At 45.6% G+C, this 14537-nt stretch overlaps 1 protein-coding gene across 2 annotated transcripts in view; it reads left to right on the top strand.

Annotated features, from left to right (window-relative positions):
* JAML (junction adhesion molecule like) overlaps positions 1–11747 on the top strand; it is a 30016-nt gene extending 18269 nt beyond the window's left edge. Inside the window, exons 8-11 of one of the 2 annotated variants that reach the window (XM_040258095.1) lie at positions 2754–2892; positions 5852–5912; positions 7562–7648; positions 11238–11747. In XM_040258095.1, coding sequence (XP_040114029.1) covers positions 2754–2892; positions 5852–5912; positions 7562–7648; positions 11238–11330 — 380 coding nt within the window. In that variant the 3' untranslated portion in view covers positions 11331–11747. The remainder of the gene's footprint in view (positions 1–2753; positions 2893–5851; positions 5913–7561; positions 7649–11237) is intronic. The other variant, XM_040258096.1, reaches the window with a different exon arrangement.
* The last annotated feature ends 2790 nt before the right edge of the window (positions 11748–14537 follow it).

Below are 14537 nucleotides of genomic sequence, written 5' to 3'. Positions count from 1 at the left end.
AGGTTCTTTATTCTGGCAGTGTGTATTAAGGCCATCGGTGAGGAGAGTAAAGACTCAATTGTGTTGACTGAGAGAGGTTGATAAGTAAGGGGTTAAAGTTAAACCAGAACCCTGTTAGCAGTCAGGATGTGGCCTGTGGACTTTGCCTTTTGCGAGGGCCCCAGGGGTTGGCTGTGGTTGGCTGGGGGCAGGGATAGGGGTGAGGAAGCACCTCTACCCTCAGTACCTCTGGCCAGAGACTTAAGTCCATGGAGGCACTTTCTTGTCAGTAACGGAGGATCCCAGCTGGAGAGGGAAGCAGGACAGATGGCTTTCTTCACTCTCAGAAGTCTTACCTCTGCTTCACAGGAAAGAGAAGCCATTAGCGGGAACTCATGCAACTTCTGAGCCCTCCACACCCACAAGCAGACCTACATCTACTCCATCCTCATCTTTGCCCTGCCATCCTGAGCTCCCTTCCCTTTGGGGGCTTATCTGAGCCGCTGTGCTCAGGTGGTATCCTCTCCTCCTTCTCAGGACCCTCACAACATGCCTCTTTAAGCTTACATGTTCCATGGGCTTCTGCCATTAAGCACACACATACTCTCAACTCTTCCTGGTACCCATGTCCTTGTCTACTTTAGCTCTCACCCTATGTCATACCTTTTCTTTTTTCCCCTCTTTCACTTAAACTTTATTTATTTATTTTAATTGGAGGATAATTACTTTACAGTATCGTGGTGGTTTTTGCCATACATCAACATGAATCGGCCATAGGCATACACATGTCCCTTCCCTTATGAACTGCTCCCCATGTCCCTCCTCACACCACCCCTCCAGGAGACAGAGACATAAAGAACAGACTTTTGGACTCAGTGGGAGGAATCGAGAGGGTAGGATGTTTGGAGAGAATAGCATTGAAAGATATACATTATCATATGTAAAATAGATAGCCAGTGTCTTACTTTTTCTTGAAACACCTTTATTGAGATACAACTCACACGCCACACAATTCACCCATTTAAAATGTACAACTCAGTGTTTTTAGTATATTCTGAGTTGTGTAACTTTCATCATGATACATTATACATTTCTTTCTAGACACAGTCAGATAGTTTGCTAAAGGACTGAACTCAGTGTCTTCTGTCTCATCTTGCATTAACTCCTGGCACTCTGCAGTCAGCCTTCTACTTGTACCTCTCCTCCAGTGTAGGTCACCAGTGGCACTCTAACTGTTCATCCTTGACCTTCCCTACCTCAGTAGCATTGAACACCATGTTCTGTATACATTTAATATATTCTGTTAGACACAACCTATCTGTGCATCCATCCATCCATCTATCCATCTATCTCTGTATATGAACTCCACCCAGATATTCCACAAATACTCAAACACGGATAATCCAAATCTACCACTCACACCTCTCCCCTGCCCACCTCTCCAACCTCAGTCGATGCCACCGCTATCTACACAATTATCCAACTGGGTAATTGTACTGGATATTATCCAACTGAATAATTGCCTGGGAGTTGTACTTGATTTTTCCCTTTCCCAGGACCCCTAGTCTAACAAGTCAACAGGTCCTGTCATTTCTACTGCTGACTTTGGATCTGTCTTCTTTCTCATCTGGCACCATCCCCTGGCATCATTCTGCCTGTCAACCTGTCTTAGACTGTAGGCCTCTCACCAGTCTCTGCTTTCGCTTAGTCGCTACCCCTCATTCTTGGTGCTATCTTTCTCAATCACAAATCTGAACTTCCTACAACCTTTCAATGTCTTCTCCATTGCCTACAGAAAAAAAACAAAAAACAAAGCAAAACGAAAAATTGAAACAGACTCCTCATTGAGATAATCAAGGTCCTTTATGACTTAGATCCTATTATCTACCCAGCCTCATTCCCCATCACGCCCTCAAACACAACCTTTGACCCAGAGCCGTGGACCTCTTGCTAGTTTCTCTAAGCACCATCCTGAACCTAAAGGCTCCAGATGTTGAGTATAATGTCCCTACCTCCCCCACCCCAATCCTTCTCCCATTGTTGCTAAAATCTTTGATAGTTCCTTTCACACTCAAACTTTAGAACTTTTGCTGACAAAGTCTCAGGTTCCGCTACCCGTAGAACTGGGAGCCCTTTCCTTAGTGCTGCTTTGTCCCGCATGCGGACTGCCTTCACAGTACCTATAGCCGCCCGTGGCGTTCCGTGTACACTGTCCCCCTCCTTGAGGGCACGGACCATGCGTCATTGGTCTTTGTATCTTCTGTGCCTAGTACTATCTGGCACCCAGGAGGTATTTGATGTATGTGTTTGGAGTGAATTGAGGAAATGGGTGAAGGGTGCTATATATAGATGGATGGAAGTGTCGTGCTTGGTATCACGACTATGGGGCTGTGTTGTAGCCTAGATACCTTTGAAAACAATCACTTCACCATAGAAAGGGCAGCAGCCTCTAACATGTCTGTTTTTTGTGTCATTTGGTGAACCATATTTTAAGATAGAATTGTTAATGTAAACGGAAACTCTGCTGTACGTCAGGTGATATTCTGTTTACCCACCCACCTTCATCTATATTTTAAGGGTAAAAAGGGGTGGGCAAAGGCTGGTTCTCAATCTAAAGGGGTCAGCTGGAGTCCCAGTGCTTCCATGTGGGGTGAAGTCTGGCCTTCTCCTCCTACTTCCTGGCATGGCAGTTGCTGCTTGGCACAGAACTGGTGAGACTCCCAGCTCTTCTCTGGAATGTTGAGGCTCTGTCATTGCTCTTCTCCTTTCCCAAGCATTGGTGACCCCGGTAGCCCTCAGACCAGAGATCCTGGATGGTAACCAGCTGGTGATCATCGTGGGGATTGTCTGCGCCACCATCCTGCTGCTTCCGGTTCTGATACTGATTGTGAAGAAGGCCTATGGAAATAAGAGGTACGGGGCTGCTCCCATCTCTTGGACTGGGAGGCTGAGGTGCCTTTAGCCTGAAGTGGAAGAGAGTGATAGGACCCTATGTGTACCATTTTCACGGAAGGGTGTATTTTATTTATTTTTAGAAAGATTTATTTATTTGTTGTGGTGGGTCTTCTCGTTGTGACCAGTGGGCTTCTCGTTACAGCGGCTTCTCTTGTTGCCGAGCACGGGCTCTAGGTGCTCAGACTTCAGTCATTGCAGCAAGTGGGCTCAGTAGCTATGGTGCACGGGTTTAGTTGCTCCATGGCATGTGGGATCTTCCAGGACCAGGGAATTGAGCCTGTGTCCCCTGCATTGGCTTGAGGATTTTTAACCAATGAACCACCAGGGAAGCCCAGAAGGGAGTATTTTAAACTAGCCACCATCTGGGGTAATCGTGTTAGATGTTGTCGTCTAGTGACCCCACCCCTTTTGCTCACTGTTCAGTCTCTAAGTTGTCTCTGACTCTTTTGCGACGCTATGGACTGTAGCCTGCCAGGCTCCTCTGTCCGTGGGATTTCCCAGACAAGAATAGTGGAATAGGTTGCCATTTCCTTCTCCAAGGGATCTTCCTCTTCCTGACCCGGGGATCAAACCCATGTCTTCTGCATTGGCAGGTGGATTCTTTACCACTGAGCCACCAGGGAAGCCTCCTCTGTTCTTGGTTGTCCTGAAAGGCCTTGCACATTCCCACATCATCCTCATTTTATAAGATTACAAAGACTTACAAATGTTTGTCCAAGTAGAGCATAATTAAGAGTATAAATCCTATGCAGGAACCATAATGGTGCTATTTAATGCCTGAGAGAAATGATTTTTGAATTAGCCATAGTACGTATACACTTTTTAGAGAAGCTCAGATTTTGAGGGTTGTCAGTAACTTTATTTGAAGGACCACATTTTAATTATGAGAAGCTACTTTTGAATGGACAGCCTCTCAGGTCCTAAATTATTTTTAGGGAATGTATTTTTAAAGGCTTGAAGTTCTCCTGTACATGCATGCTCAGAGTTGTGTCTGACTCTTTGCGATACCATGGACTGTAGTCCTCCAGGCCCCTCTGTCCATGGGATTTTCTAGGCAAGAATACTGGAGTGGGTTCCCATTTTCTCTACCAGGGGATCTTCCCAACCCAGGGATTGAACCTGTATTTGTTTGTTTCCTGCACTGAACAGGCAGATTCTTTACCAGCTGCACCACCTGAAGTTTCCTAGTATCTCAGAAATTCGCAGATGTTCTGGCGTGAGCACTGGCGTTTCACTGGTTTTGGCTGGGCCATACCCTTCTGTTTACCCAGCTATTGAAGAACTATGTTGCTAGGGCAAGTTGACTCTCCTTTTGAAATAGTGTCAAGGGGCAAGAACCCCCATTTAGACTGAGTAGAGCTGGCTTTTAGATCTCCTTTCCCCAGGGGACATGGATCGTACAGAAACTGCTGGTGTCTGCCAGGTTTGCATTTGACTCCCTAGGGGCTTTCTGACTTGGTTTTGAAATTGAAAGTCTTTGCTCTGGGCAGGTGGGCAACACAGAAGGAAGAGTTAGACAATGTGGCTTCCGCATCAGCTCACTTCTCTGATCTGGACCTCAGTTTCTCTCAAAATGAAGAACAGAACTCCCATGTCTGTGTATCTGTTTATTCTAAGGAATAATCAGATGGATGTGTTGAGATTTGTGCATAAACATGGTTGCTGTAACAAAGGTCATAATTAAAAACTGAAATCATTGTCAGTACCTGTCAGAAAGGTAATGATCCAATGAATTGGTATTCCAGTCAATGAAATACTGCTCAGCCCTGTATGTAATGATGGGAAAAGATGTCCAAGAAGTAATATACAATGTATAGTAAGATCTTATTTTAATAAAAAAGTAAATTATGTAATTCTCACTTCAGCAGCACACATACTAAATATATTCTGTGTGAGTATACTTATGCATTGAGAGAAGTTTGGAAGGATAATTTTAAAATACTAATAGTGCTATTTGGGAGAAAAGAAAAGGTGGGTCCTATGAGGGTAGGAGGTTTACTGGAACTTGAACTTCAGACTGTCTACATTTCTGTATTATTTGAATTATTTTACAATCAGAGCATACAACTTTATAATCAGGAAATATGATTAAAATATTTACACTTTGAGACAAAAAAACAGATTCCCTTCTAGCTTTAACCCTGGTTGTTGTTTTTGTTGTACTTCAGGCCAAAGTGGAAAAACGGAAGGCCATTCAGTAGCAAAAGCAGAAGGCCGATGGTCAAGAGATCAAAGGCCAAGGGGCAAGGAAGGGGCCAGAGCTCCTAGCCCTGGGTGTTTACGGGGTTCATTCTGCTTGTCCTTCCCCCAGGGAGAGTCCCAGAGCCTTTGAATTGGTGTCTTGCTGAGTTTCTGCTGCCCCCTGCTGGTCCAACTTCTTCTCCCTAGTCCTCGGAAATGATGAAATAGAATCCCATGGAGTCCCTCTATTAATTCACTTACAATTGTTCTGGACAGGAAGTTATTAGGGTAACAGTAGAGAGGCCGAGGGCTTCCCTTGTGGCTCAGCTGGTAAAGAATCTGCCTGCAATGTGGGAGACCTGGGTTAGATCCCTGGGTTGGGAAGATCCCCTGGAGAAGGGAAAGGCTACCCAGTCCAGTATTCTGGGCTAGAGAATTCTATGGATTGTATAGTCCATGCGGTTGCAAAGAGTCAGACACCACTGAGCAACTTTCACTTACTAGAGAGGCTGAAGCTGTCTTCAGCCCAGGCTTTCTCTAGATACTTCTCTGCTCTCCATTAAAGAGATGCAAGCCTCAGATTCTAAGCTGAGCTGTATAGTGCGGGCTGAAGTTGTCTAGAAGTGGGTCCTCCTCTGGGGTCTCTTTTTATAAAAACTGTATGTGGTCTTGTGTTATCACCCTTGACTCTACAATGCCAGGTGGTTAATTGCACGTGCTTTTCATGTCTTTGCAGTTCAGTCACTTCCACCACCCTGGTCAGAAGCCTGGAGAACACAGAGAAGGCTTGTGCAGAGGTAAGAGAAGAATTCTGCCATTTTGGAACCTCCCCGGCGGTCCAGTGGTTAAGACTCTGTGCCTCCAACACAGGGGACATGGGTTTGATTCCTGGTCAGGGAACTAAGAGCCCACAGGCCTGCAGGGCCAAATAAATAAAATAAAATAATAAAAAAAGACAAACCAAAAAACAGAATTATGCTGTTTTGCAGCTGTGCCCCATGAGGACAAGGTGGAGACTGCTCCAGCACCCAGGTGGTATCTTTATCATTCTCCTGAGAACTGTGTCTCATTCATTGTTATGTCTCAGCACCTCCAGTGCCTGGCCCAGAGCAGTGCTCAGGAGATCTCCATCACTCAGTAACAGCCCAGGAGGAGGGAAGAGCATAGTGAGTAGGGATGGGCGGGGCCAGCCCAGCAGCCTAGCCCAGTCTTGGAGGGTCCTGGGAAAGAGCACTGGACTTGGAATTGAAAAGTCCCAGTTCAAGCCCAGCTCTGCCACTCCCTGAGCCTCTGACTTCTCATCCCCCAAATGAGGATAAGGACAAACATATTTGCCCTGTTGTGAGGTTCAAATGACATGATGCTATGTGCAAGTGCTCTATAATCTCTGAGGCATTGTATCAATATGAGGGGTGATTATGATCCATTCTGAGGTTAAGTGAAGGGGTTAATAGTTCAGATTAAATATTCAGGAATCTTTAGAAAGAGAGAATCAAGAACTGTTTCTTGATCATGTTAGTTTGTGATAGTTTATATAAATAATAAATAATTGCTACTAGGAACTGAGAAATGGATTAATTTCCTTGAACTCCCCCCCTCTTTTTGTTCTTTCTCTTCTTCCCCTCTTCCTTCCCTCCTCCCTCCCTTTCCTTCTTCCTTCCTGTTTTCCTCCTTCCCGCCTTCCTTTCTTTCCTTTGAAAAACTCTTCTTACATACCTATCCATCTTTTGGGCTGTTTGTGACCCAAGAGTAGGATTTTCTCACATCATAGTACCGGGGACTCCAGAAGTCCAAGAATCTGTCACTGGATGGTATCACCTCCCCAAATAGTGACAGGGACGGGAGTCACAAAGTACCCCTGACCTCATAGACATGAAGTTCAGTGAGGGCTGTTCTTGCCAGTTAAGCCCTATTGGAAAGATGATGACAATTACGTGCTGATGAATGTTGTCCTGCCAAGACTCTAATTAGGAGGAAATAACCACAAAATTCAAATCATTAGGCAGAATAAGAAGTCTCTGCTGCTACCTCAATGCCCATCCAAACAAAGATGTTGGAATTTTTTTTTTTTTTCTGGTCATACCATGGGACAAGTGGAATCTTAGTTCCCGGACAAGGGATTGAACCCTGCCCCCTGCATGGGGAGTGTGGAGTCTTAACCACTGGACCACCAGCGAAGTCCCAGAGATATGACTTTTGAACCAAAGAATTTGGTCCTTAATATAGTGCTCTTTGCCAATGAGTTAATTTTCAGGAAGTCTGAGGACTGGATTATTGTGACCTATGTTCATTCTGCAGCTCTCAATAACCCCCAGATCCCACTGATTTGGGGGCTTGATGCCCTGTGAACATAGTGGGTCATAAGAACATAGAAAAGAAAGCCTTTTCTCTGGCATGTAAGATTTGTTGAGTTTTAAGAATGTTTATATGATTTTTTCCCCTCCAGAAACATATTTATTCCTCAATAACCACACAAGAGGTAAACGATGAGGAAGAATCAAGTGGAAAATCAGAGGCCACCTACATGACCATGGTGAGGAATATTCTGGTTCCCACTGAGCCCAGTGTCTGGAGGCAGGAAAAGGACTTGGGAAGGATATGGCAGACTCACGGGGGATGGATGTTGCTAGGTTTCCTGGTGGGAGCAGGGGTGGGGTTGAGGTGGGGTGGTGGTGGGTTGGTGGTGGGGTGGGGGGACATTCTGCTGAAGGCAAAACTTTTTCTAGGTAGTTGGAAATTGTTAAGAAGTTGAAGCTGTGCTGGATAGAAGAATAGTAACAAACATGTCCTTATACTCAATTTCAAGTCTTCTGAGCATCTCTAGGGCTAGAGAGGGTTGATCTTAGAGGTAAAAGGAAGTGCCATCATGAGGTTAGACAAAGATCTCTTCCTCATCAGCACAATACTGGTTTAACACAATGTAGTGAAGAGGGACTGGAAGATCCTTGTACAAAAATCATGTCATGAGGAACTGTTTTCCTCCCTTTCAAAAGGTCCCTTCCAACTCTTAGATTTTTTTGTTTTTGCAGCGTAAGATCATTATTTGCACTTTATTAACTGAACACAACACAAATTTGCCATGCGCATTAGATGCTTATATACACATGCCTGCAAGCCCAGCACCAATAACTTCCTAGTGCGTGTTGTGGTAAGGAATTGCTATATATGATTTAAGCCCTAGGTCCCTTAATAAATTCCATGTCTTTCCCTAAGTCCTCTTTATGCTAGTAACATTCTTTATTTGATGCACCACTAACTATGAGAACTCTACTGTTTATGCTATTTTACCCAGTGCTCCTTTATTTACAGCCCTTACAGTTTTCCTATGGTGTCGGGATATTTCATTGTTGCTGTTTAGACGCTAAGTCATATCTGACTCTTTCGTGACCCCCTGGACTGTAGCCCACCGGGCTCCTCTGTCCATGGGATCTCCAGGCAAGAGTACTGGAGTGGGGTGCCATTTCCTCCTCCAGGGGATCTTCTTGACTCAGGGATCCAACCTGTGTCTCCTGCATTGGCAGTCAGGTTCCTTGCCACTGAGCCATATCCACTGGGATATTTTATATACTTGCTAATTGCTTTATCATGTTATTAAATTTTATTTTTTTTACATTTCTGAGTATGACCTCTTCTCTGCACATGTCTTTTAGAATTCCTTAGATTACTAATGGTTTTATCTTTACACTGATTTCTGCTGCTGCTGGTGCTACTAAGTTGCTTCAGTCGTGTCTGACTCTGTGCAACCCCATAGATGGCAATGCACCAGGCTCCCCTGTCCCTGGGATTCTCCAGGCAAGAACACTGGAGTGGGTTGCCATTTCCCTCTCTCTAATGCATGAAAGTGAAAAGTGAAGTCGCTCAGTCGTGTCCAACTCTTAGCGACCCCATGGACTGCACCCTACAGGCTCCTCCATCCAAGGGATTTTCCAGGCAAGAGTATTGGAGTGGGGTGCCATTGCCTTCTCCACACTGATTTCTAGTTGGCTCCAATTCTGGATGGCCAATGTATATCCAAATATATATGTTCTAGTATGTCCTGGAGTGTTACATGTCTTCAGTGTTAGTTTGTGAGCTTCTCCTTCACTGGTATTTTCCTATAATTTTCAATGTTTACTAAACTTACCTGTGTGTGCTCAGTCACATCTGACTCTTTGTGGTCCCATGGACTGTAGCCCGCCAGACTCCTCTGTTCATGGGATTCTCCAGGCAAGAACACTGGAGTGCGTTGCCATTTCCTGCTCCAGGGAATCTTCCTGACCCAGGGATTGAATGCATATCTGCACTGGCAGGCAGATTCTTTACACTAGCTCCACATTTGCTGTTGTTTAGATGCTCAGTCATGTCCCCACGGGGACTCTTTGCCAACCCCTTGGCCTGCAGTACTCCAGGTTTCCCTGTCCTTCACTATCTCCTGGAGTTTGCTCAAGCTCATGTCCATTGAGTCGAAATTCCACTTGGGAAGCCCTAAACTAAATTTACCCACCAGTTGTATTTAAAGTGAAAGTGAAAGTCAATATTTTGCAACTCTTAGATTTTTTAATTCTGTGACTTATTATACCTTGACATAATCCAATTGCCAGAAGGCTGGATGCTGGATTTCATGTAATAATACAGAGTCTGATTCCTATGTTCTCTTTGTTCAACTCTCCAGGGAAGTCTAGCACCTAGAAAAGACACTGGCTGTGTAGTGAGTAGGGGGTAAGGACAAAAGGAATGAGCTGGCGAGGGACATGATGCTATTTGTAGATAAATAATAGCTGGTCAAGAATCCTACAGTGCGGGAGAACAGGGTTCAATCCCTGAGCTGGGAAGATCCCCTGGCGAAGGGAACAGCTATCCACTCCAGTATTCTGGCCTGGAGAATTCCGTGGACTGTGTAGTCCATGGGGTTGCAGAGAGTCAGATACGACTGAGGGACTTTCACTGAGGGCACCCCAGCCAAGGAGGGAACAGTGTTCTGCTGTGTTCAGGAAGGCTGGCCTCCTCTGTTTATAGGATGATGTCTTGCTTGTGTTTTTTTCCTGTTACACCAGCTCCAAGGACACATGACTCCCAGATGATTGCAACAGAGAAAGGTTCTGCCAGGGAAGAGTGAGATCAGAATCTGGCCTTGCTCCACCAAGTGAAACACGAGCTCCCCTCTGAAGTTGAACATAGTCATTCCCCTTCCCCCCATCCTTCTCCCATCATTGCCATGTGATGCTACAGCAACTGCCAGAACCTCGTCTTAGAGACCTGCTGATAACGGTGTCTGCTGCTCAGTGTGTCCGTCACCTGGGCAGTACCGTTTGCAGACGCTCTGTGGGACAGAGGTGACAGAGAAGTGAACCACCTTCAATGCTAGCGTCTCATGTTTAGCGCCAGGTGTTTGCGATTTAAACTCTGCAGAAAACAGGATCCAATAAAGCAAGTGTGACAGGGGACCAGGGCCACAGACTCAAAGGCCTTCAGGGGCTCATCAAGTTATTGCAAAACACTGTGTCAAATTACACAGAGCTGTGGGTGAATTCTGGCCTGTGTACCACTTGTTTGAGACTTCAGGTAGGGGGCTGTTATCTGATAGAGAGCAGGAGTAACAAAGAAATTTTGCTTAAAATTTTTTTTTTAATTTTTTATCATGGATTTTTTTACATTGATGTTTATTTTTGACTATACCTGCAGTGTGCAGGATCTTAAATCCCCAGCCAGGGATTGAGCCCTTCCCCACATGCCTCCCTGGTGTCCTGACCACTGGGCAGCCAGGGAAGTCCCAGAACCTTTGCTTTTCTATTAAATTTACTTAAATGGAGGGGCACCATACCATGTCCTCTTTCTGAGGCCGTGTGGCACAATGGTTAAGATCCCTAGCCTTGGAGTTGGACAGACCAGTGTCTGCATCTTTACCCTGACTTAGAAGCTGGATCATCTTGGGCAGGTAACTTGGTTTCTTGAGGTTCTGTTTCCTCATCCTTAATGAGAATAATATTAATAAAACCTACCTCTTGGGTGGTGAGGAACAAATGAGGTAGTGCAGCATGTGAAACTCAGAACTGGCCCAGAGAGATGGAAGGAGCTCAGTGAATGGTAACTATTATGATTGAAATGCTTCTTACAAATATGCTTTGTTTCTCTGCTCCCCACAGAACCCAGTTTGGCCTTCTCTGAGGTCAGCACCAACTAGCCCACCAGATCAAAGGTCAACTAGGGGAATGGCAAAAACAGAGCAAGCCTTCTGAGAAGAAGGGGTGGTCCTTTTACCCTTGGCTGCGCAGAGACTCTCTTTGCTGTGTGTCCTGAGTCCATCCATGTAGCAGTTGTTTCAGACCCTCTGCCCTCCCAGTTCTCTTCCTGTCTCCCTGCTTGGACAGAGGGCTGACGATGGAGGGCTCGAAGGCCTGCAAAGAGACTGGACAGCCCTGGAGGAAGACAGGCTGATAAGGGGGAGCATGGACTTGGTCCCCCTGGAGTGAGACTCTGGCCATGGGGACCCTGGTCAGCTGCCGCAGTGGCCTCGAGCGTCCCTTCAGGTCAGACCCTCTGCTTGGACGGTGCTCTCTGCAGAAGGTTCCAGAGAAGAATCAGAGATAAAAACCACCCCAAATGATTATTCCTTTGGCCAGTGATCTCTAAATAAATGCAGTCTGTGGCAATCATCCTGTGTTTCTACCCTGGCTGAAGGGCATTTGGAGTGCTGGGGAAGAATCTGTTGTTGGGAACTCCTGAAGCAACTGACGTGACTGAAGAAAGCCCTGCTGTGACTCACACATTGGGGGCCAGTTTGAGGCCTGAGGAAGTTTGTGGGCATGAATGGGTTGGAAGTGGGGTACACCTCTTCGATGTAACTCGGTGCTTCTTGATGCCGGCTGGGTATCAGAGTGGCTGGTGGCTCTTGGTTGGGCCCCACCAGAGGTCTGGATAGACTATATTGGTGGATCTGGAGCACTTGTCTTTCTCGGAAGCGACACTCCTGGGTCACCAAAACGGACAGCCACTGATTTAACTCTTGGTCTGAATGTGAGATTCCTTTCCTTTTGGTTCCTTTACTGTTGTAAGATTTAATAAGGCTAGTTGTTTGGTTGTTTTTAAATCCTCTGGTTCTGAACTCCTGTCTCTAGTCTGGGCTCAGCTCGGATCTCTTCGTCTTTACTCCCATACGGCCTGCCTCATGTACTGTGTCCCATTTTTCCCTCTTAGCCATTTAGGGCCTGGATAAAGAGCAGATCCTTTGTAGGTTTCTGATTTCTGATCCAATCTCAAGTTGAGGTAGTTTTTAATTTTTTTTAGCTGCACCCCACAGCACGTGGGATCTTAGTTCCCTGACCAGTGATCGAACCCAGGCACCTTTCATTGGAAGTGTGGAGTCTTAACCACTGGATCACCAGGGAAGCCCCAGAGCTACATTTTTGAGTAATTTCCCTAACTCTCCAGATTTCAAGGACCCTCCACTAGATACTCATCATTAACTTTCTCTTTTACCAGCTGTCCTCTGGACTCCACTTGGAGGCTTTAAGCCTCTTTTTGTTCAGCCATATCTGAGAGTCATGAAATGTTTCCTCCTCAGTGTTAGCTCTCAATAAGGAGCATGTCAGTAATTTACAATATGTGGATTAAAGCAATATCCTGTCCAAGACATATCAGAGAGGGGAGACATGTTGACATGATGAGGGAGGGACCCTCTTTCATATACTAAAAGTTCATGGGGAGGAAGTGGTTTCATTTCTGACTTATTAGGCAACATGCTCTCCTGGGCTAAGGGGCCCCTTTCCACTTCCTCAAATATTGTTTTCATGTGATGACAACCTTCAGGATACCGAGTGGAGTGGATGGATGGTGATTGTACATCTGTTGTCCGGGTAGAAAGGAATACTTGGGATAAGCGCTGAGTGGGGCAGGCAGCTTCTCCATGTGCTCCTCCCTGCAGAGGGCGCTCTGCCCCGGCAAGTGTGCACAGAGCCCTGCAGGGTTTGACTTGCGCACATCAAATATGAATTCCACTCATTCAAGGTTAAGCTTTCATTCTGAGCAGGAAGAAGAGGAAGTCTACCTCTCTCCCTCAACTCTGCCTCTCCACAAATCTTCCTCTTATACACAGGCATGGAGTCAAGGTTGAGAGTGCAAGTTCATAGCTGTCAAATACAATTTTGCCCCAAGCCAAAATAGCCCTGCATGGGCCCATGGGAAACACCTGCCTGCCCACTATGCCCTTCGCTTAGGGGTGGTTGTCTACTAAATCCAGGACCATGAAGGCATATGGTGTAGGGAATGGCTTCTAGGTGAAACAAACCTGGTTTAAATCTTGGCTCTGCCTCTTACTCTCTGTTCAATAGACAAAGTTTGTGTCAATTCTTTGAGGCTATTTGCCTGATAGAAAATAATCATGGGAACTAAGTGAGGTTGGTTAGGGGCTAGAGCCTGGTCTGGATCCTCCATCCCCTTCCAATATGTTTTCCCTAGTGGATTTGTCATCTGATGATTCAGTCCCCATCTCATTATTTTTTATTTCTATGGGCAGGAAGCCCTGCAACCCTAAATATACTAAGTCCTTCTTTTCATCCAAAGAAAGAGTTAGGAAGCCAAACTTGGGGAAGGATTTTGCATAGCTCTGAGGGGTGATGTTCTGAAGGGCAAGACACCTGCTGGAGATGGAGCAAGCTGGATCTCCTTGTAGATCCAAGCAGTTCTGTTACTGGAATTTGCAGTATTTTCAGTCTCTAGATGACCAGATGCTCCCATATTCAAAGGCTTCCAGAAGCAAGCAAATTTTTGCCAACAGAAAGCAGCCTAAGGGTGAAGGGGGTGGGGCCGCCCAGGAATAATGGAGAATCTGGCACCATCAGAGTTTGGCTACTGGAACTGAAAACAGTTCAGCCTGTCCCCTGGGGACCTACAGAAGATATGCCTCCTTTAAAAGGCTTCTGCCTTCTGCCAGCCCTTCAGTCTTTTTCTCTTTGCCACCTCACTCTTTCTCCTTTTAGCTAGTCTGTGTGCTTACATGTCTATACTGGGAATTTTTTTTATAAATAACCAGCTCTTTGTACGTGTGTGTGTGTGTGTGTGTGTGTGTGTTTGGAAGTGGTCATGCTACCACTGATTTGGCTCAGTTACTTAGACCTAGAGAACCTTAGGTTGCAAGTTTTGTCCCAACCCAGACCAGTTATCTTCTTACTGAGAACAAACCAAAGTTTCTCAGAACTCCTGACCTTCTGTCCTGGCCAGTTGGTTTGCAAATGTGGTTCGTTCTTCCTCAAGGGAGATCAGGTGGCACATTAACACTTCTATAAAAACCAGCTCTTAAAACATCCCTTCTTCATCAAAAAATAAGGGAACTTGGAGTATTCACAGAAAGCTAAACCCTTTCATATTTCCTAGATGGTGAGAGCAATAGTGATCTACTTTGTCCCAGAACTCCCCAGACCCTGGTCTGAGCTCCACATTGTATGCTC

This window comes from Oryx dammah, unplaced genomic scaffold (assembly GCF_014754425.2).
Source record: "Oryx dammah isolate SB20612 unplaced genomic scaffold, SCBI_Odam_1.1 HiC_scaffold_17, whole genome shotgun sequence".
In the NCBI taxonomy this organism is placed as follows: Eukaryota; Metazoa; Chordata; class Mammalia; order Artiodactyla; family Bovidae; genus Oryx; species Oryx dammah.
This window is presented reverse-complemented; position numbering and strand designations above follow the sequence as displayed.